Genomic DNA, 22,648 nt, shown 5'->3' with positions numbered 1-22,648 from the left:
GGCTGTGTACAGGTACAGTGATCGGTAAGATACTCTGACAGCTGATGCTTAAAGTTAGAGAGGGAGATATAAGTATTTGGATTGGAGATGCTTAATGTGAGTCTGGAAGGAGAGTTTACAGTCTAATCAGACACCTAGGTATTTGTAGTTGTCCACATATTCTAAGTCAGAACCGTCCAGAGTAGTGATGCTAGTCGGGCGGGCGGGTGCGGGCAGCAATTGGTTGAAGAGCATGCATTTAGTTTTACTTGCATTTAAGAGCAGTTGGAGGCCACGGAAGGAGTGTAGTATGGCATTGAAGCTCGTTTGGAGGTTTGTTAACACAGTGTCCAAAGAAGGGCCAGAAGTATACCGAATGGTGTCGTCTGCGTAGAAGTGTAACAGAGAATCACCAGCAGCTAGAGCGACATCATTGATATATACAGAGAAAAGAGTCAACCTGAGAATTGAACCCTGTGGCACCCTCATAGAGACTGCCAGAGGTCTGGACAACAGGCCCTCCGATTTGACACACTGAACTCTATCTGAGAAGTAGTTGGTGAACAGGATGTTTTTGTGCTGGTCAAGGGCAGTCAAGTCTGGGGTGAACCAAGGGCTATATCTGTTCTTAGTTCTACATTTTTTGAATGGGGCATGCTTATTTAAGATGGTGAGGAAAGCACTTTTAAAGAGCTACCAGGCATCCTCTACTGACGGGATGAGGTCAATATCCTTCCAGGATACCTGGGCCAGGTCGATTAGAAAGGCCTGCTCGCTGAAGTGTTTTACAGAGCGTTTGACAGTGATGAGGGGTGGTCGTTTGACCACGGACCCATTATGGACGCAGGCAATGAGGCAGTGATCGCTGAGATCCTGGTTGAAGACAACAGGGGTGTATTTAGAGGGAAAGTTGGTCAGGATGATTTCTATGAGGGTGCCCATGCTTACGGATTTAGCGTTGTACCTGGTAGGTTCCTTGATAATTTGTGTGAGATTGAGGGCATCTAGCTTAGATTGTAGGATGGCCAGGGTGTTAAGCATATCCCAGTTTAGGTCACCTAACAGTACGAACTCTTAAGATAGATGTGGGGCAATCAATTCACATATGGTGTCCAGGGCACAGCTGGGGACTGAGGGGGGTCTATAACAAGCAGCAACGGTGAGAGACTTATTTCTGGAAAGGTGGATTTTTAAAAGTAGAAGCTTGAACTGTTTGGGCACAGACCTGGATAGTATGACAGAACTCTGCAGTAGATTGCAAATCCACCCCCCTTAGCAGTTCTATCTTGTCGGAAAATGTTGTAGTTGGGGATGGAAAATTCAGAATTTTTGGTGGCCTTCCTAAGCCAGGATACAGACACGGCTAGGACATCAGGGTTGGCGGAGTGTGCTAAAGCAGTGAATAAAACAAACTTAGGGAGGAGGCTTCTGATGTTAACATGCATGAAACCAAGTCTTTTACGGTTACAGAAGTCAACAAATGAGAGCACCTGGGGAATAGGTGTAGTGCTGGGGGCTACATTGTCTGGGTTAACCTCTACATCACCAGAGGAACAGAGGAGGAGTAGGATAAGGGTACGGCTAAAAGCTATAAGAACTGGTCGTCTAGTGCGTTGGGAACAGAGAATAAAAGGAACAGATTTCTGGGCGTGGTAGAATAGATTCAGGGCATAATGTACAGACAAGGGTATGCTAGGATGTGAGTACAGTGGAGGTAAACCTAGGCATTGAGTGACAATGAGAGAAGTTGTGTCTCTGGAGGCACCAGTTAAGCCAGGTGAGGTCTCCGCATGTGTGGGGGGTGGGACAAAAGAGCTAAGGCATGTTGGGGGCTGGGGGGGGGGGGGGGTTGGGGGCTCTACAGTGAAATAAAACAATAATAACTAACCGAAACAGCAGTAGACAAGGCATATTGATATTAGGGAGAGGCATGTGTAGCCAAGTGATCATAGGGTCCAATGAGCAGCAATAGGTGAGTCAGGGAGCCATTCGGTAGTCGCTACTATGCTAGGCGAGAGGGAGACACGACGATTCAGAAAGCTAGTGGACGGGGCTAGCAGATGGGTCTTCGGCGACATCGCAACGGAAAAGCCTGTTGAAACCACCTTGGACAATTACGTCGGCAGACCAGTTGTGATGAATCGACGGGGCTGCGTGTCGGAAATAAAGGGTCCAGGCCAAGGGGTATTGTAGCCCAAGATTTAGCTGGTATACTGTTAAGGGATTTTTTTTATCAATAATGACTAATTATGTATACATTTCAATCAGGACTGACTAATCAGAATACTATTATGTTACTGTATAAATGTATGAATTTTCTTTTAACTCTAGTACTGAATATAATGTGTGTAAATATAATCAAGAAGTAGAACAATGACTGTCTGTTCCTTGGTAGAAATGAATGAACTTATAGCCAGACTGGCTAGAATGCTTATCTACACAGGCAGACCTTGGCTTGCGTCGTAAATTGTCTTAGTAGGGAGAGACGATGTGGGAAGGCTTGAGAACTATACAGCCATTGTACTGCTGGTTGATGAGACGGGGTGTTACGAAAACTAATGATGTCATTTTCAGTTTATAATCTGTGGTAAACTGTATCATGTTCAGTACTCTCGAGAATAAACGCTGCTGATAGATTTTGAGACTGGTCTCTGTCCATTCCATGCAAATAAGAGTCTTACAAATTCTTAGGAATTGACAGAGTGTTTAAGATTAATTGGGTTATTAAAACATATAGGAATTTAATTCCTGTAACATATACCTCTTTGGCTAGCCGGGAGATGGGCCTAGCTCGAGGCTAGCTCAAGGCTAACTGGTGCTTGCTTCGGGACAGAGGCGTTAGCCAGCCATAGCCACTCAGTTGTAGCTAGCTAGCTGCAATGATCAGGTGTAATGGTCCAGAGCTAGCGGCAGGAATCCATCCGGTGTTGTGGTAGAGAAAAGCAGTCCGATATTCTCTGGGTTGATATCGCACTGTGCAGACTGGCAGGTATTGACCAAGCTGAAGCTGGCTGGTGTCCGAGCTCAGTGGCTAACTGACTAGCAGTGGCTAACTGACTAGTCAGTAGTCAGTTAGCTAGCAGTGGCTAACTGACTACTAGCTAGTTGCTAGTAGGCTGGCTATCTTCTGATGGGGGTTCCAGTTATAAAGTATAAAAATAGCAGATCCGTACCACATTGGGTGAGGCGGGTTGCAGGAAAGTATATTCAGTTCATAGCTGAGATTAAAATATATAAGAAAAAAACAAAGAAACCGACTATTTACACGGGACAAGACAAACACATGTCCAACTGCTACGCCATCTCGAAAGCATGAATAAATTACATAAACTTTAACTGACATGATTTCATAATATCACAGCCATCTTTCCTCAGAATACACCATCAAGGAACCCTTGAAACCAGCCACAGAGTAATATTGGGACACAGTCTGTGTGTGGCAATGGGGAAACAAAGACCCCGTACTTTGGAAAACAGCAAAAGATTGAGACATAACCCCCCCCCCCCCCCTCACACACATTTATATACCCGAGAGGTGCACCATGCCATTTGTCCATATGCACTATGGCAATCCGCTCAGTGGTTCTTCACATAGTGCTGATCATTGCCGTGAATGGTAAGGCATGTTTAAATTCTATAACACAGTAACTTCCATTAGCACCGAACTGACTACACCATGCAGACTAATATTGAAGTATATTACCAGTTACGAAAAGTATATTTGACAAATGTTAATGCTTCTGCATACAGCTCTAAAGGCAGTTCATATTATATATGGCAGTAATGAATACTGACAAATCATTTGTTGTAAGCTGTGCAGATACAGTAGCAATGCAAAGCTATAGACAACAGCTATATAAAAAGTATTCTCTACTTTCTGTTCAAAGGCACTGAAGGGCGCAAGGTGCCAAAGGTGGGTATTGTTGGTGGAAGAGAGGCAGCTCGCAACTCTCGTCCATACATGGCTTCCTTACAGTCCCGAGGTCAACATACCTGTGGAGGAGTTCTGGTGAGAGAAGATTTTGTCCTCACTGCTGCTCACTGTGACGGGTGAGAAGTCTTTCAGAATCTCTCAAACTCATTTATTTAAATGTTTTTTTAATTTTTATATTTTACTTCTTTTTTTTATTACAATAACCAAAAAGCATACATAGACAAAAACAATAGACAACTTAACAATGACATACATTTCAACAAACGTGAATGACACCACACTTGCTCAGATTGACCCACTGTATCCACACCCAATGTTGTTTCCAACGCTTGCAAGACTCTGCCTCAAAAGACTTCAGATTATGTTATGTTGTTTCTGTCTGTAGCCAGATTTGATTCATATTTAAATAAAGCATGTGATTCTTCCATTCTCTTGACGTTATCATTTGACGTCCAGTATTTAAGTAATAGCTTATTCAATATAAGTGACACAAATAATACTGTCCAACCCATTGGGTATCTCATCGCACCCTCGAGGATATACTATGTCTTGAAATATGCCAATAGACGGATTAAAAGTACATTTACATTGTAAAACGTCTGACAGACAGCTTTCTAACTCCGCCCATAGCTTTTGGACTTTATAGCACTCCCAGAAGGCAATAATGATTGAGTCATTAAGACATGACTCTGCCATTGTGCTGTAATTTGTGAATTTTGTCTCTTGTATAATACATTCTCTACATTAGTTTATACTGGATTAAGAGTACATTTTTGTTAACTGTAATTTTAGTTCGTTATGTTCCAACACTCCCTCCATCTGGTGCCAATATCAGTTATTTTTAAGTCTTGGTTCCAATAGTTCATATTTTTTCCAAGCGATTGCCAGTTAAATAGGCTCTCTGCAAGGTTTTGTACAGCTTATCTATCATACAAGTATCTTTTTCTGACTCAAATAGGATTCCCTCAACATTGCTCTGATGTCCAAACGCTTTCAGGTGGACATTTTGTGATATAAAACTTTTAAGCTGCATGTATTTGAAAATGTCTACATTAGTCAGTCCCAAATGCTTTCAATTCTGTCATGGAAATAATTGTATTTCCTATTACCACATAATTTACGGTTTCTATACCTTTTAGTTTTCCATGTGGGCCAATTTAATCGGTGAATTCTGAAAAGCTATCCACGGGTTGCTCCATTGTTTTTAGGGAGTGATATTGGTTCTTGTAGAATCCGTTTCATGTTCTTCAATGTTGTTATAGTGTCCTTAACTATGAAGTTGCATCTCTTTAGTGCATTTAATTATGTCGCAAGTAAAAGCCTTGGGTAGAGAGTTGAAACAATTCAAAGTCTGGAAGGTTAAAACCACCCTCCGACTTAGGAAGATGTAAAACTTTCCTTTTTAGTTAGAGTTTATTTTCCCATGAAGTGAATTATGACGGAGTACACTTTTTTTTTTAAATATGTCTTTGGGGGGGTAATTGGTATTACTGAAAATAAATATTAACACTTTGGGAACCATCCCTGTCTTGTGCCCCTTTCTAAAGCAAAATCATCAGATAATGTATCATTTGTGTATATTTTAGCTTTAGGATATTTATATAATATATTTATGACATTTATTATTTCAACTGGAAAGTTGAAAGGCTTCCAAAGTTTTTCATAGAAATGGCCATTCAAGACAGCCAAAAGCCTTTTCAGGTATCAACAGCCATTATTGATAAATCTACATCTTGTTTTTTAGCGTATTGTATACCGAAACATGTTTGTGTTTATTTTTAATAAACCTTGTTTGATTAATATGTATCAAGTCTGGTAAGACTTTTGCCATTCTTATGACTTTTGTTATTATTGTCACAATTTATTAAATGTATGGGTCTGTAATCAATATGCAAGGGACACTCCAGATTTTCCTGGTTTTAATATAACTGAGATAATTGTTAGATACATGGAACTAGAAAGCACTGAATTGAGTGACATGTGTTTAATTTGATTATATAGGGGCACTACATTGTCTCAGTGTGTTATGAACAATTCTAATAGAAAGCCATCCATACCTGGTGCTTTTCTCTGAGCCAATGCTTTAACATTGTCTAATATTTATTTTGTGCCAATTTCTCATTTTTGTCTGCTGATAGTTGCTTCAGGGTTGTTGAGTCTAACAATGCTGTAGGATCAATCTAACATGTATTTCAATGTTATTACACCAGTCTGTCAATGTAAATACACAAGTAAATTCTTTCATGTACTGATTTTCAGGCGTTACAGGGTGGTTCTTGGGGCTCACGACTTGTCAGAGGATGAAAATTCACAACAAAAATTCAAAGTAGTTAAATACATTCCACACCCCAGGTTTGGGGACAACCTGGAGAATGACATCATGCTTCTCAAGGTGAGTGATAACCAGGACATAGCCTACAATAATCTCCATAGTGATACTAACTTCATTGTAGGTTTAGAATTCATGAAAAATACAGACGATCATACCACATTCAGTCACTTAGGTCACTCGTTTTGCCCAATCTAACATTCAATCGAACAGTAACTGTATGTCTCAATGCATTTCTGCCTGCTTTATATAGCAAGCCATGGCCACGTGACTCACTGTCTGTAGGAGCGAACCATTTTGGTGAACAACGACACGGTCACGTGACTCACTGTCTGTAGGAGCGAACCATTTTGGTGAACAACGACACGGTCACGTGACTCACTGTCTGTAGGAGCGAACCATTTTGGTGAACAACGACACGGTCACGTGACTCACTGTCTGTAGGAGCGAACCATGAACGGTGTGGTGTACCTAATAAACTGGCCTATGAGTGAATATTTACAACATAGATGAATACATACAGATTTTGTATAGAGTGTGCTACGCTGTGATCTTTCTTAGTTGAGAGGGAGGGCCACCCTGAACAGGGCAGTGCAGCTGATCCCGCTGATGAATGGTTCGATGGCTGAGGGAAGCCTGTGCACCACGGCTGGCTGGGGGGACATAGATGATAACAGCACCCCACCAGACAAGCTGCAGGAGGTCAACACCACCATCATATCACCCAGAGAGTGTGGCCGCCGGTGGAGTGGCGTCAACATCTCCAGGCGCACGGTGTGCGCAACAGGCCCCAGAGCTTTCCAAGGCTTCTGCTATGTAAGACTGCACCGTAACAGGCTATAACTCTCTGCAATTAGTTTTTCCTGGTCAGGACAGGCTATTATTGGCTATAACTGGATTAGAGTTTCTCTTGGTCAAGGCACAAACTATGATACATGACTCCTCCGTTTTTCTGTATCACAAAGGAGAATTAATTCAAATGCATTGTTTGCTACTGCAGGGGGATTCAGGAGGTCCGTTGGTGTGCAATGGGATGTCAGCGGGCATCGTCTCTTTCTCAGGGGAGATGTGTGCCAACCCTGGTACCCCTGATGTGTACACACGAGTGACTTCGTACAGCCGATGGATTCAGAGGGAGTTAGCGAGAAACCCTTAAGGTTTTTGGCACGTAAGCCGCCAGTGTGTGCTTACACAAAATCTCACTATATGACTTATTAGGATTTCATTTAGAGCGGGGTTGCCCAAAGTCTTTGTTGAAGTGCTAAAGATAACACTTTTCTCTGTTTGCGTGTTCCCTTGTTGCTATTCTTATTAAACGGCACTAATTTCAGCTTGTGTGTCTCACTTTGGAGTACTTGAGTTCCCTAAACAATTCAGTAAAAAACATTGGTCCAATCATTTCTTTCCTTGGTGTTCAAAGACTAAAAACAACCTCCACTGATTTTGTTAATTTGGTAAGTTTTGATGTAAGGTAAAAACAACACAATATGACAATAGGATACACAGACTCTCTACTTAATTTAGGTCCTTGGTCACTCACCTGGTCTGGCTGGACAAGCAGTAGCCTCTGGATAAGCTGACCAATATTACTGAAGTTTGGACACTCTATTGGCTCCAGGTTCTAGCACATCTCCATTATAGTGTACCTGAGGAGAAGTCAGCGTCAGATACTGCAGGTTGTCAGATTATGTCATTGATTGCTGTAATTGATTAATTCATCATTCCTACTTAATTTCCAGTCTCAAAGCATAATGTACTTACATCTCTGGAAGGGCAAAGTCTGGTCATGAGACATGTGGCATCCCATCTTTGATAATCTTGTAGAATCAGGTGTCCACCACAACATTAGGGAATGGGCTCTTACCTACAAAAGACAACATCAAGTCATGCATTTCAAAATGTTTCTTTGCTCACTCACATATGGTGCTTCATCCAACAAAAGACAGCATTTTTCCATCTTTTGATAGTGTAACCCACCCAGAGAGATTTCCCCACAGCAGTATGTCATCGGACCAGACTTCACTTCAGTGGAAGACGGGCCTGGGAACACAATAAAGATCAGTACCCTACACATCACAGAGATCTGTACCCTACACACCACAGAGATCAGTACCCTACACATCACAGAGATCAGTACCCTACACACCACAGAGATCAGTGCCCTACACACCACAGATATCAGTGCCTTATACATCACAGAGATCAGTGCCCTATACATCACAGAGATCTGTACCTTACACATCACAGAGATCTATACCCTACACACCACAGAGATCAGTACCCTACACATCACAGAGATCAGTACCCTACACACCACAGAGATCAGTGCCCTACACACCACAGAGATCAGTGCCCTACACAACACAGAGATCTGTACCCTACACACCACAGAGATCAGTGCCCTACACACCACAGAGATCAGTGCCCTACACAACACAGAGATCTGTACCCTACACACCACAGAGATCAGTGCCCTACACACCACAGAGATCAGTGCCCTACACACCACAGAGATCAGTGCCCTACACACCACAGAGATCTGTACCCTACACACCACAGAGATCAGTGCCCTACACATCACAGAGATCAGTGCCCTACACACCACAGAGATCAGTACCCTACACACCACAGAGATCAGTACCCTACACACCACAGAGATCAGTACCCTACACATCACAGAGATCAGTACCCTACACACCACAGAGATCAGTACCCTACACACCACAGAGATCAGTACCCTACACACCACAGAGATCAGTACCCTACACACCACAGAGATCAGTACCCTACACACCACAGAGATCAGTACCCTACACACCACAGTATAAGCATTCAAGGACCTGAACCTTTGTTTTATTTATTTACACAGCGTCCTACAGCATAGGTCTACCTGCAACATACCTCTACAACTTTCAGGTGTCATCTGTCACTCATAATAATTGATGTGCAACTGTCTCACCCAGAGGTTTCACCCAAGTAGCCTACCATTTGTTAAACCATACCTTTTTTGTTAAACCAACAGGGTCTTACCTTTGATCAATATCGTTTAGTTTACCAAAACGAAACCTGAGGTCACCACCACAATGACAACAATTCCCATTGTTCATTGCTCTCACGTTCACCTCCCTCTCTACTTTCATCCCTCCTCAATGTTCTATGGGGGCTGTAGTTTTTTCTCCCATGGAAGTATCCTCCCATTTTCCATAGGTTTCGCGAGGTTTGCATGGGCGGCAGTGTGCATTTCTCTGCAGGAAGAATTGAATATTTTTGGGATGAAATTCGTGTACAGGTAATTTTATATTTTCGATAGAGAATATAGGCCATCGGTGTATAGCTTATTTATCGGGGTCATGGACCCACATTTACATTTGTGCCGAACAACAGTATTGTAGAGTTGGCATAAAGACAATGATTTTTGATAACATATTACGATCAAACAGTGCCTGTGGCGCGTATTATCCATGTCTCATCAGCAGTGTATGCGATATGTTAGATCTTAAAACATTGACGATTCATTTTTGATACAATCGTTGCGACGAATTCAAATAGGCTGCAATCATTTCTGCATGTTTGTCTGATACAGTGGAGGCTGACGTATTTTCTTGAAGTTGAATAGCACATCTCTTGATCTCTCATAGCCAACTTGCAATCTATGAGTTTGTTGTTCATGAATAACGATTGTGTTAGTTCAAATAGTGACATAATGAATTACTATCGATTGACATTTTGAGTAAAGATATATAACTGCGGCAGTTTTGTTCCTTTAAAAAATAAGTGCATTCTGCATTGATTGCAGTGACCTCCATCGATGCAATGCATACAAGGAAATGACCAGGAAGTTATTCAGACATGCTAAGCTATTGGCTGCTCTCTTTGTCTGTCTCATCCACTACTTTACAGCTCAGTCTCTTTCCAGACTAGTATTATTTTAAAGAAAATGGCTGTTTCTCTCACAGAATTTCTGAGCATCGTTGTCTGTTTGTTCCTTCAGCAGTATTTGAATTTTTGGAGGGATGTCCAAGAAAAGGGGCAGGTATGTGTAAATATGTAGTTTTCTATAATTATGTTATCATAACATTAACACTTGGAGATTTTCCTCTTTCCAGACGGTCAGAGAAAGCTGCACGTAGGTAGGCTACACTTACAAACAAATATGATTTGCTTAACTATCCCCCAGAAAGCGGAGTAGCGGGGAGCTGAGTGATTCCACAGTGATGACCCCTGACCCCAACAGTCTCCTGGGAGTAAGAATACAGCACAATTGGAGGGAGAAGGGCAACCAGAGCAAATGGAAAGGCACCGTCTTGGACCGTCTCAGTGTCAACCCCTCACTATTTATGGTCAAGTACGATGGGTTTGACTGTGTCTACGGCATCGAGCTATTCAAGGACGAAAGGGTGTCTAATCTACAGGTCCTGACAGAGAAAGTTGGTGAGTGATGTGATGGGATCCTTTTTTAGTTCAGGCGTCACATCTTCTGAGAGTAATGCAAAAACGTGATTTGGTTTGCACAAGTTATAACATGTTTTTATTGTATATCTGATACTGCATGATCAGACCGTAGGGACACGGTGGCTATGTGATGTTGGTCTCTGCCTTGATGACATTTATCTGCTTCCACAGTCAACAACAAGATCAAGGTTCCTCACGGGGCGGAGGAGTTGGTAGGCAAAGCGGTGGAACACCTATTTGAGAAGGAGGATGGAGAGAAGAATGAGTGGCGAGGCATGGTCCTCTCCAGGGCTCCCATCATGACTAACTGGTATTACATCACCTATGAGAAGGACCCCGTGCTCTACATGTACCAGTTGTGGGACGACTACGCAGATGGAGATCTCAGGATCTTACCTGAAGCAGGTACCGACCATTTCTCTGCTTCAGCATCATCTCCACCTGCAGCAGGGTGTTCAGATACTTCTCCCTAAAGAAAACAGGAGGGTGATTATAGAGTAGAAATTGTTTGGTCTTTACACACTAATTATAAGATGATGGTGGCTTTAGGAGTGTTGCGGACAATATTTGTGTTTGTTCTTACTCGTCCTATGTGACTTTTCGAAATGACAAATATTTCTATATTTGAATACATATAATCATGTTGATTAAGATAGCATCTTTTGATAATGCCCCAAAGTAGATTTGAAGAACAGACCACTAGCATTGATGTTATTCATTGTTTTTCTCTGTAGAAAATAAGCACTTGCTTCCGGCTGACCGAAAGCCCGGCGAGGAGACTGAGAGCTTAGTGGGGAAGCAGGTTGAGTATGTTACTGACAAAGGTGTGAAGCGAACAGGCCTGGTGATCTATCAAGTCCCTGCCAAGCCTTCCGTATACTACATCAAATACGACGATGACTTTCACATCCATGTCTACGACCTGGTCAAGACCACCTAGGCCACTTGATTGCTCACTCCATTGCTTACTTTTCACGTATCCTCCTCACTCTCTCTCCATCTCTCTTAAGGCCCTGGACGGTATAACAGTTACACTTTATTATTCAGGAAGTGCAATCTTTTATTCCACATTTAAAACTAGTTCTATGGTATGCACAGCAGAACTGTAGCAATGCTATTGTAGGCCACTAGGAGGAGAGTGGGAACATGTACACTTGGAAGGACCTATTTAAACCTCCTCACTTCTTCAGTTACCCCATTTGGTTGTTGTGCTGCACAGTAGATTCACATCTCGGACAGTCCAGGAGTGCACCTTGCCCTACAATGACAGACTTACTGTAAAGTGCAATAACGACCGCGTTTGAATTGTCTCCCACATCCTGATGCTCAATTATCTTTATTCAAAGCTGAACTGAATTATATATTATAAAACGAATAGTTAAATCTGGCCCCGATAGCCATTCATATGTGGTCCTTGAATGACCAAACAGCAAGCATGATGTATAGGTGAATATTTGTAGAGACTAGTTTGAGCTGTAGTGTTCAGTGAAGCCTTTGAAGGAGAAATGCAATAAGCTGTGATGCCCCTGTACGTATATTTTTTTTGTTTTTAAATACTGCCTTTATTAATAGGCAACTATGTTTGATTTATGTGTCAGTCAGTTCATAGACAATCATTCCTTGATGAACCCACAGTGCTATCATTGGCTTCATAGTACTGGGTTGCACTGGCCTAGGAGCACTGATGATTCAATTACTAGTTTGAACATCAACAAAATTATTCATAATGCTGAATCAAGACTTGTTAGAAACAAGGAATACAGGTCTTCATAAAGTTCGGGCAAGTTTTTCCTGACCAGACAAACCTGATTAATTTGTAGTGATTGGGAAAAGGCCTTAACAATACCTGACCAGGTTCAGAATCCCAACATCATCAGACTATGATTAGCTCGAGTGGAATAGAGGCAGTGCTTTACACTACATTCTGATCTTGAATAGAAAACAAACATAAAGTGCCTTCAGGCTGATCATGTCGCCATACTGTATATATTTGCTAACCGCTCACAATTTTATTCCATTTACTGTTAAGGCCACTATTTGGTCAGTATTAGTCAAAGTAAAAAATGCTTTAATGAAAAAGTGTCAAATGCTGCGTACCAGGTTTTTGCTATTGTCTGTTTGTATAAGAGGATATGTGCAATGTTTGGCAGTTAATGCAGTATAAGACTATTTCCTCCAATCGAACATCCATGACCGTTGATTAGTCTCATTCAAATGTTGATATTGTAGGGTGCACTTTAAATTACTCACATAAATATGCTAAAGATTTGGCACATTGTCTTTTTCTGTCAAGATACTTTTTTTGTGCAAGAACAAGTGGCATATTGCAGCATCGGTATATCATAATGGTAAAAACGCATGGAGAAAAGAAAAGTTATAACACGCATACAGTATTTAATCTAACTTTTGTGTAGTGTATTGTAAATGTATGCTGTTGTGAATACTCCTGTTATATTGTAAATATCCCATTGAAATACCAGCTTTAAAGTCCATCTAGAATTCTCACCTAGAGAAATGCTGCAAAGACTGCATTCAAAAAGCCTGCAGCCTGGCTGGCTTCACTTTTTAATCTTATTTTAAAGACTTGGGAGCTACAGTACATAATGTAATCCAAGGAAGTCCAAAACGCAAATGTTTTGGCTAGAAGTATTTAAATTTAGTCTCCTGTCCTTAGTCTCACTCCAGGGCATACAGTGCATTCATTTACACAGTGCATTGGTCCATGGTGTACATAAGGTTCATTCTATCGATTGTCAGATTTGCATGTATCACTTGAATGCAGCCTAGAGTGCATTCAAGCATATTGGTTATTTTGACAGTTGCCGAGGTAAAAAAAATCTTGTGGGAGTCTTTGCAGACCGATTTTACTAAAATGTTTATGTAGAAAATGTGACTGTAAAAAAAAAACATTGTCAGTGCTTCTTTGCTACTTGTATCACCACCAGTTGTGCTGTGGTGTTTCTATGTACAGTAAAATGAAACTCCAAAAGATTGTACACTCTTCTGTTATCCTCCATCTTTCATTCCTCCCAGGTCTGGAACTGTAGCAATTACCAACCCATTTGTGTAATTATTTTCCTCATGAGTAATAAAGTTAGTTTTTTTTGCACATCCCTTTCCTCTGCCATTTTTCACCTATTCAATATACAGTGGGGCAAAAAATTATTTAGTCAGCCACCAATTGTGCAAGTTCTCCCACTTAAAGGCCTGTAATTTACATCATAGGTACACTTCAACTATGACAGACAAAATTAATGAATTTATTTGCAAATGATGGTGGAAAATAAGTATTTGGTCAATACCAAAAATGTATCTCAATACTTTGTTATATACCCTTTGTTGGCAATGACAGAGGTCAAACGTTTTCTGTAAGTCTTCACAAGGTTTTCACACCCTGTTGCTGGTATTTTGGCCCATTCCTCCATGCAGATCTCCTCTAGAGCAGTGATGTTTTGGGGCTGTTGCTGGGCAACACGGACTTTCAACTCCCTCCAAAGATTTTCTATGGGCTTGAGATCTGGAGACTGGCTAGGCCACTCCAGGACCTTGAAATGCTTCTTACGAAGCCACTCCTTCGTTGCCCGGGCGGTGTGTTTGGGATCATTGTCATGCTGAAAGACCCAGCCACGTTTCATCTTCAATGCCCTTGCTGATGGAAGGAGGTTTTCACTCAAAATCTCACGATACATTGCCCATTCATTCTTTCCTTTACACGGATCAGTCGTCCTGGTCCCTTTGCAGCAAAACAGCCCCAAAGCATGATGTTTCCACCCACATGCTTGACAGTATGTATGGTGATCTTTGGATGCAACTCAGCATTCTTTGTCCTCCAAACACGACGAGTTGAGTTTTTACCAAAAAGTTATATTTTGGTTTCATCTGACCATATGACATTCTCCCAATATTCTTCTGGATCATCCAAATGCTCTCTAGCAAACTTCAGACGGGCCTGGACATGTACTGGCTTAAGCTGGGGGACACGTCTGGCACTGCAGGATTTGAGTCCCTGGTGGCGTAGTGTGTTACTGATGGTAGGCTTTGTTACTTTGGTCCCAGCTCTCTGCAGGTCATTCACTAGGTCCCACCGTGTGGTTCTGGGATTTTTGCTCACTATTCTTGTGATCATTTTGACCCCACGGGGTGAGATCTTGCGTGGAGCCCCAGATTGAGGGAGATTATCAGTGGTCTTTTATGTCTTCCATTTCCTAATAATTGCTCCCACAGTTGATTTCTTCAAACCAAGCTGCTTACCTATTGCAGATTCAGTCTTCCCAGCCTGGTGCAGGTCTACAATTTTGTTTCTGGTGTCCTTTGACAGCTCTTTGGTCTTGGCCATAGTGGAGTTTGGAGTATGACTGTTTGAGGTTGTGGACAGGTGTCTTTTATGCTGATAAGTTCAAATAGGTGCCATTAATACAGGTAACGAGTGGAGGACAGAGGAGCCTCTTAAAGAAGAAGTTACAGGTCTGTGAGAGCCAGAAATCTTGCTTGTTTGTAGGTGACCAAATATTTATTTTCCGCCATAATTTGCAAATAAATTGATTAAAAGTCCTACAATGTGATTTTCTGGATTTTTTTTCTCTCATTGTCTGTCATAGTTGAAGTGTACCTATGATGAAAATTACAGGCCTCTCTCATCTTTTTAAGTTGCACACTTGGTGGCTGACTAAATACCTTTTTGCCCCACTGTAGGAGGTACAGTATGATTTACAGTTCATTTAAATTTGACGGAACCTTTACCAACACACCCTTTAAGTTTTAGGACTTCATGTACAAATTGTAGCATGCAATACAGACATGACCTTACACCCAAGTACCCCCAAAAGTACATATTTTAGTTGTGGCCCCAGACAAGCACACCTGATTCTACTTGTCAACTAATCACCAAGCCCTTGACAATTTGAATCAGGTGTTTTTATCCGGGGCTACAACAAAAATGTGTGCTGTTGGGTGGTACTCGAGGACCGGAATTTGGAAACGCTGTCTTACAGTATACCTAAAACCTAAAACCCTGTTCTTGGAGAGCTACTGTCCTGTAGGTTTTAACGCCAACTCTAATATAGAGCACCTGATTCTAATAATTAGCTGGTTGATCAGCTGCAACAGGTTAGGTACAACTGGGGTAGCGTTCCAGGACAGGGATCCAGGAACAGGGTTGGAGAACCCTAACCTAAACATATTCAGTTCAACAGACAACACATCACACCAAATGTCTCACCACTGACATGTTTAGGTTTATTATAGACTCAGAAAATTGTTAAATATCTATATACACACACACAAGACATTCTTTTTGTATAAAATATGTGTTGGATCATGATGGGATAGGTTGGGAATTGGGTCAAAGCCAGAACAATATATAATCGCTCTTAAATAAAAATCTCAAAATTAACAATGTGTACACACACAAGACATGATAGCACTAAACATGTCCATCAGGATATACTTAGATTTCTCTCTTGGGTGCAGGTCTTTCTGTGGTACCCAAGTTCTGTCATCATTTGACTCAAAAAGTAGGGTAAAGGAAGATTGTTATCTGCTTGTCTTGACAAATTGCTGTCAACACAACAAAATGCAAATATTGAGTCCTGGCATTATCAGCAACTAGACTAAACAAAAAAAGTATAATTGGCCTAAACCTAATTCTGCAAATGTTACTGTACCACTGCATTTTTTTGCATTCAAAGCAAGCAAGTGACTTTTACAGGAGGGCTGTATGTATTTGCACCAGTCGCGTTACTCCAGAGGATTTGGTTCTTAAATGTCTGCTAGTTGCATGATGTCACTCATTTGGCGAGGTCTTTCAGGTACTGCAAGCCTTGGTTGGTGTAGTCACCCACTGCTGTAGGGCCCGATGAGAGAGCAGATATGGAGGAGTGCACCCCTGGAACGCAATAAGGCAATAAGACAAAAGCTCAAAAGCTCTTTAAAATAGTCCTTTATGAATTAGCGGTCAACCATTTCTTACCCGAGTTCCACGCTTCAACAGGGGCAAATCCAATTTTAGGGAAAGCTGGAAGCTAAAAGAAACAGTGTACATTTTACCTCCCTCACATATTCTCACTTACCTCATATGCCATAACGCATTGTTCTGTCGATCAGAACCAGCTAAATCAGTACAATAATGGCATATTTACCTCAAAGCCAAAGTACTTCACCCACTCATCCACTGCAGGGGGAAAGGCAGCTTTAGCTTTTCCTATGACCTTGGAGCCCTGCTCACTTCCCCCTAATAGTCCAGAATCATAGGCAACATACAAAGCACCTCCTGCAATGGTCACCTTAGTCGCCAACCTGTAAGAGAAAAAGATAGGGACACTGGGATGAAACAACTTTGTGGATGGTAAGAAGTGCCTCGTTTTAGATTACAGAAATACAGTGTTAAGCTACACCTGACTACCCATATGCACATAGTCAATTCATAGCAACATCATGGAGAATAAGTTATCATGATGCATTAACGTTAGGTTTATCTGGCGTATCGGGTGTAGCTTATTGAGCTAGCTAGCAAACAAGCTGCAGTTAGTGTTGTTAGTTAGGTAACATTACATCTAAACCCAGAGGCGCAACATCGCAAGACTTCTGTGAATGCTTACGAAACAGACCAAGCAGATGCACATTTTACAGTGACCTTTATTGTCCCCGGCACAAGGTGCACCTGTATAATGATCATGCAGTTTAATCAGCTTCTTGATATGGCACCCCTGTCAGGTGGATGGACTATCTTGACAAAAGGTTCAATTGCTCACTTACAGGGATGTAAACAAATTTGTGCACAAAATGTGAGAGAATTTCTGGGATCTTTTATTTCAGCTCATGAAACACGGGAACAACACTTTACATATTGCGTTTATATTTTTGTTCAGTGTACAGTACCAACTAAAAGTTTGTACACACCTACTCATTCAAGGGTTTTTCTTTATTTTTACTATTTTCTACATTGTAGAATAATATTGAAGACAACACATATGGAATCATGCAGATCCGACCCGCTTGCATACAGCTGCACTTACGGTCTGAACATTAAAATTAATCGCTTGCGGTATGGTTTTGGAAGCATAAGGCCGGTTTGTTCATATAAGCAAAAAATATATATATTAAATTGATAAACATCTTGATAGAATTAGGGCGTGTGTTCCCACATGGCCATACAGTGCATTCGGAAAGTATTCAGACCCCTAGACTTTTTCCGCATTTTGTTACGTTATACAGCCTTATTCTAAAATGGATTACACACATTTTTTCCCCTCATCAAATCTACACACAATACCCCATAATGACAATGCAAAAACAGATTTTTAGAAACATAAGTATTCAGACCCTTTACTCAGTACTTTGCTGAAGCACATTTGTCAGCGATTACAGCCTCAAGTCTTCTTGGGTATGATGCTACAAGCTTGGCACACCTGTATTTGGGGTGTTTCTCCCATTCTTCTCTGCAGATCCTCTCAAGCTCTGTCAGGTTGGATGGGGATCGTCACTGAACAGCTATTTTCAGGTCTCTCCAGAGATGTTCGAATGGATTCAAGTCCGTGCTATGGCTGGGCCACTCAAGGACATTCAGAGACCTGTCCCGAAGCCACTCCTGTGTTGTCTTGGCTGTGTGCTTAGGGCTGTTGTCCTGTTGGAAGATGAACCTTCACCTCGGTCTGAGGTCCCTAGTGCTCTGGAGCAGGTTTTCATCAAAGATCTCTCTGTACTTTGCTCCGTTCATCTTTACCTCGATCCTGACTAGTCTCCCAGTTTTTGCCGCTGAAAAACATCCCCACAGCATGATGCTGCCACCACTATGCTTTACCATAGGGATGGTGGTAGGTTTCCTCCAGACACGACGTTCGGCATTCAGGCCAAAAAGTTAAATCTTGGTTTCATCTGACCAGAGAATCTTGTTTCACATGGTCTGAGAGTCCTTTAGGTGCCTTTTGGCAAACTCCAAGCGGGCTGTCATGTGCCTTTTACTGAGGAGTGGCTTCCGTCTGGCCACTCTACCATAAAGCCTGATTGGTGGAGTGCTGCAGAGATGGTTGTCCTGCTGGAAGGTTCTCTAATCTCCACAGAGGAGCTCTGTCAGTGACCATCGGGTTCTTGGTCACCTCCCTGACCAAGGCCCTTCTCCCCCCATTGCTCAGTTTGTCTGGGCAGACAGCGCTAGGAAGAGTCTTGGTGGTTCCTGACATGCACTGTCAACTGTGGGACCTTATATAGACAGGTGTGTGCCCTTCCAAATCATGTCCAATCAATTGAATTTACCACAGGTGGACCCCAATCAAGATGTAGAACCATCTCAAGGATGATCAATGGAGACAGGATGCACCGGAGCTCAATTTCGAGTCGCATAGCAAAGGATCTGAATAGGGATCATTTTTGTTTTTTATAAATGTACAAAAGTCAAAAATTCTTGTTTTGACTTTGTCATTATGTGGTATTTTGTGTAGATTGATTGGGGAAAAATAATTTCATCAATTTTAGAATAAAGCTGTAATGTAACACAATATGGAAAAGGGAAAGGGGTCTGAATACTTTCCAAATGCACTGTATCTCCATGTTAGGGCTTGTTTATGGAAAACAGACCGAAGACAAGAGGCTACCACCTGTGCTAATTAGCTGTCTAGCATGCTCCGAACATCTGTATGTAAGAATAACTCTGGAAGTGTAGTTTCGTCAGATGGAGGGGTTGGTTGTTTAGCAATAAAAGCGATGCGTACACAACTATGGGGCAAAACAGATGCGGTTGGTTTAGATTGTTGACAACATGAAAACTATATGTTTATTGAAAACAAATACATTTGCACAATGAGCACTTGTTGTCTCAAATACATTGTTACAGTTGTTGGTTAGCTAGCTAGCAAATTTTTTGCATCGCCATGAAATCAGTCAACATCTCAAAACAAGACATGGTATCAAGAACAAGATGAAACTAGCTGAAACAAGCCACTTACGATTCCCCACATGGCAGTTTCTTGTAATTGTTGCTAGCTATCTGGTCATCCAGTATCGCAACACACGGACTTCTGCCCCATTGAAGCATGCGCATCACCCCCCCCCCCCCCCATTTATAGCTTTATGGATCTGTGCAAAGCTAATTTTTGAATTTGAAGGATTCTCGCTGATGAAAGATAAGGGCCACATGTTTTTTTCCGAAAGCCTTATCGCAAGCGATGATTGATGTTTCTAAACGGTAAAACAGTGTCGGGTTTGTAGTACACGAGGCAGTTGTGGGCGAAGCTAATGGCTGAGAATTGTAGGGAGAAGGCATACAAAGCTCCCCCTCGCCCTCCATTTGGCAAATCTGACAATAACTTTATCCTCTTTATTCCTGCTTACAAGCAAATACTCAAAAAGGAAGAACCAGTGACGCTCTCAATACGGAAGTGGTCCAATGAAGTGGACTCTAAACTACAGGATTGATTCTCTAGCACAGACTGGAATATGTTCCAGGATTTATCCGATGGCATTGAGGAGTTTACCACATCAGTAACCGGCTTCATTAGTAAGTACATCAACAACATTGTACGTACGGTCACTGTTGGAACATATCCCAACCAGAAGCCATGGATTACAGGCAACATTCGTACTAAGCCAAAGGCTTGAGCTGCCGCTTTCAAATCCCACTACGCCCTCTGACGAACCATCAAACCATCAAAGTGTCAGTACAGGACCAAGATAGAATCCTACTAGACTGGCTCTGATGCTCGTCAGATGTGACAGGTCTTGCAAACTATCACGGATTACAAAGGGGAACCCAGCCACGAGCTGTCCAGCTAAATACATTATATGCGCACTTCGAGGCTAGCAACACTGAACTATGCATGAGAGCACTAGCTGTTCCTGACGACTGTGTGATCACGCTAGCCATAGCAGGTGTGAGCAAGAACTTTAAACAGGTTAATGTCCAGACGGATTACCAAGACGGATACTCAGCGCATGCGCTGACCAGTTGGCATGTGTCTTCACTGACATTTTCAAGTAGTTACCCAGAATATCTGCATTGACCCTTTTTGTACTAATCTCTTTTGACTGCTGTTACTGTTTATTATCGATCCCCTATCCCTACCTAACGGTAACTAACTCACTTTTGTAGATCGTGCTGGTCCGTAACAATTGCCCTTATTTTAGCACCCCAAAAAAGTAATACTTCCAGATCAACTGTAATATCAATTATATTGTAAAGCACAATTTCTCCCCTTTCCAACAAAAATCAATGACGAGACCTTCATGAGGCCCATCTCTGCATGATTCAAGCAGGCAATGCGCTCTATCTGGTCTTTTTTTTAAATGGCAGGTGGGGAAGCAAAACCTATTGTGTGATAGTGAAAGGGAGAGATATGTTGTATGTGGAAACAGCTTTTTTCACCTGATCTGTCCAACTTATCACCTCTTAAAAGGTAAATAAAACACTGTAGAGTTCATATAATGTGTCATTCCATACCTATTGAAGGTTTGAGTCAAATTTGAATCTGGTTTTTAGGGCAGCGCTAAAGTTATCTTCAGAAGTAAACAGCAGCTTTTGAGAGTCATGATGGCTTGCAGTGATGACGCAAAAAAATGACTAGTTAAGTTATCCCCCTTACCCTGTCCCTTTCTTATTTTTAAACGGTGAGAGAAGCGCTACACCTGGTGGAGAGAGGCTGTAAGACAGAATTGGTTGCTTTACGCGTGCTGTACGTTACGTCATGAAAGGTCACAATTTAACGTGCAGCGTCGTAGGGGTCCGTTTTTCAACTATTCTCCAATACTATTGATACATTACCATGTCAATCAACGCTTGACAAGAAACGTGGTTCACACCCCAGATTTTGACGTCAACTCAGTCCCATTAGTTTTCATTGCAGCCTCGTTTGCGCAAATTTGTACGGAATGGGGTTAGTCGCCGTTAGTAGGTTGTGTGTTGTTTCGCTAGCTAGTTCACGACAACAGAGTAACTATAACTAGCTAGCCAACAACTAGCTAGCCAAGTTCAAGGCAAATCTGTAGCTAGCTAAATTTCAACCTGCTTCAAGCTTGCCATATTACTTGCTAGCTAACGTTAGCTATACTAATGTTTATCGTGAGTATGAAATGGAAAACTTACTTTAGAACAGGTAAAATCTTGCCAGCCATAGTGTCACGGGTAAATCAATGTATTTTTTTTTAAATGAACGTTTATTTAGTTGCAACAGCAAGCATGAAATAAATGAACTCGACCACGAATAGTAACCGGCTACATTGAAGGGCAAACGCTGTGACATAGCTGTGAGTCAATAAAGTTTTTTTTTTTTTTACATTGCGGGAGTAGCTGATTCGCAAAGATATGAAAGACATCCAAATAAATATATTTAGAGACTGTCATTTTCCAAAGCGATTTATATTTATCCTACAAATAAAATATTTTTTTTCTGGATTTCTACTGGGTATAATAAACGAATAATGGATTGAATAATTTTGATGCTATTTGATGCTGCTGCGGACCGGATGCTGCTGATCATGAGGAGGGGAGGGAAGGGGGATGAGGAATTTTTTCTTTGTTTTGTTTTGTCCATTTCAGAACACAAGAAAACAAATGCATAGTGCATGCATAAAAATAATCCAGGCACAATAAAAATCAGTAACATATTTATGACAGTGATAATGAAAGTGATAACAATAGGCCCATTTGCATACCTTGCTGTTTGGGTTTTTAGGCTGGGTTTCTGTATACATCTGCTGATGTAAAAAGGGCTTTATAAATACATTTTATTGATTGATATTAAACAATCATCATAATGTTATAATTTTGTTGCACTTTATGGTGGAAATGACAGATTGTGTCATTGGTGAAACCTACTGGATTTCGCTTATCATTTTGCAGGCTGCATGAATCCAAATCCAATAATAATACCTCGCCCTAAAAAAAAGGATACAGTATGAGGATCGGTTTTATGATATTTGGATTTGGGGCACAATGGTAGGCTGTCTCAAGTACAAAAGACTCCGCC

The 22,648-nt window shown here is 41.5% G+C and overlaps 3 protein-coding genes across 6 annotated transcripts; 2 read left to right on the top strand and 1 right to left on the bottom strand.

Moving 5' to 3' along the window:
- Window positions 1–3,496: 3,496 nt before the first annotated feature.
- Window positions 3,497–7,572, top strand: LOC109902488 (complement factor D). The gene is made up of 5 exons (XM_020498872.2): window positions 3,497–3,595; window positions 3,867–4,029; window positions 6,173–6,305; window positions 6,804–7,058; window positions 7,243–7,572. Exons 1-5 carry the CDS (start codon window positions 3,544–3,546, stop codon window positions 7,396–7,398), a joined length of 759 nt encoding a protein of 252 aa, XP_020354461.1. The 5' UTR covers window positions 3,497–3,543; the 3' UTR covers window positions 7,399–7,572.
- Window positions 7,573–8,817: 1,245 nt separating this feature from the next.
- Window positions 8,818–13,805, top strand: LOC109902489 (spindlin-Z). Of its 3 annotated transcripts, none has more exons than XM_020498874.2 (5): window positions 9,080–9,531; window positions 10,237–10,275; window positions 10,420–10,673; window positions 10,866–11,099; window positions 11,429–13,805. In XM_020498874.2, the coding sequence occupies exons 2-5, from the start codon at window positions 10,256–10,258 to the stop codon at window positions 11,632–11,634; spliced, it is 714 nt and encodes a 237-aa protein (XP_020354463.1). In that variant the 5' UTR covers window positions 9,080–9,531; window positions 10,237–10,255; the 3' UTR covers window positions 11,635–13,805. The 3 variants fall into 3 exon arrangements, with proteins under 3 accessions (XP_031642011.1, XP_020354463.1, XP_020354462.1); XM_020498873.2 differs by having other exon boundaries at window positions 10,234–10,275; XM_031786151.1 differs by having other exon boundaries at window positions 8,818–10,275.
- Window positions 11,062–21,954, bottom strand: LOC109901549 (MICOS complex subunit MIC13-like). Of its 2 annotated transcripts, XM_020497551.2 has the most exons (4): window positions 21,766–21,954; window positions 16,832–16,988; window positions 16,663–16,714; window positions 15,907–16,578 (listed from the first exon to the last, which is right to left on the bottom strand). In XM_020497551.2, exons 1-4 carry the CDS (start codon window positions 21,792–21,794, stop codon window positions 16,481–16,483), a joined length of 336 nt encoding a protein of 111 aa, XP_020353140.1. In that variant the 5' UTR covers window positions 21,795–21,954; the 3' UTR covers window positions 15,907–16,480. The 2 variants fall into 2 exon arrangements, with proteins under 2 accessions (XP_031642012.1, XP_020353140.1); XM_031786152.1 differs by lacking the exons at window positions 15,907–16,578; window positions 16,663–16,714 and adding an exon at window positions 11,062–11,163 and having other exon boundaries at window positions 21,766–21,951.
- Between the last annotated feature and the right edge of the window lie 694 nt (window positions 21,955–22,648).

Source organism: Oncorhynchus kisutch, linkage group LG13 (genome assembly GCF_002021735.2).
Source record: "Oncorhynchus kisutch isolate 150728-3 linkage group LG13, Okis_V2, whole genome shotgun sequence".
Taxonomy (NCBI): Eukaryota; Metazoa; Chordata; class Actinopteri; order Salmoniformes; family Salmonidae; genus Oncorhynchus; species Oncorhynchus kisutch.
Note: the sequence above shows the minus strand (reverse complement) of the source record. Positions and strands in the feature narration are given on the sequence as shown.

Excerpts from the sequence above, each read along its gene's own strand:
- LOC109902488 (XM_020498872.2), top strand. The coding sequence starts at position 3,544 with ATGGCAATCCGCTCAGTGGTTCTTCACATAGTGCTGATCATTGCCGTG. Across the intron at positions 6,306-6,803 it reads ATGACATCATGCTTCTCAAG|TTGAGAGGGAGGGCCACCCT; the intron begins GTGAGTGATAAC and ends GATCTTTCTTAG. Across the intron at positions 7,059-7,242 it reads CTTTCCAAGGCTTCTGCTAT|GGGGATTCAGGAGGTCCGTT; the intron begins GTAAGACTGCAC and ends TTGCTACTGCAG.
- LOC109902489 (XM_031786151.1), top strand. The coding sequence starts at position 10,256 with ATGTCCAAGAAAAGGGGCAG. Across the intron at positions 10,276-10,419 it reads ATGTCCAAGAAAAGGGGCAG|AAAGCGGAGTAGCGGGGAGC; the intron begins GTATGTGTAAAT and ends ACTATCCCCCAG. Across the intron at positions 10,674-10,865 it reads GGTCCTGACAGAGAAAGTTG|TCAACAACAAGATCAAGGTT; the intron begins GTGAGTGATGTG and ends CTGCTTCCACAG.
- LOC109901549 (XM_020497551.2), bottom strand. The coding sequence starts at position 21,794 with ATGGCTGGCAAGATTTTACCTGTTCTAAA. Across the intron at positions 16,989-21,765 it reads AAGATTTTACCTGTTCTAAA|GTTGGCGACTAAGGTGACCA; the intron begins GTAAGTTTTCCA and ends TTTCTCTTACAG. Across the intron at positions 16,579-16,662 it reads TGTTGAAGCGTGGAACTCGG|GGGTGCACTCCTCCATATCT; the intron begins GTAAGAAATGGT and ends ATTGCGTTCCAG.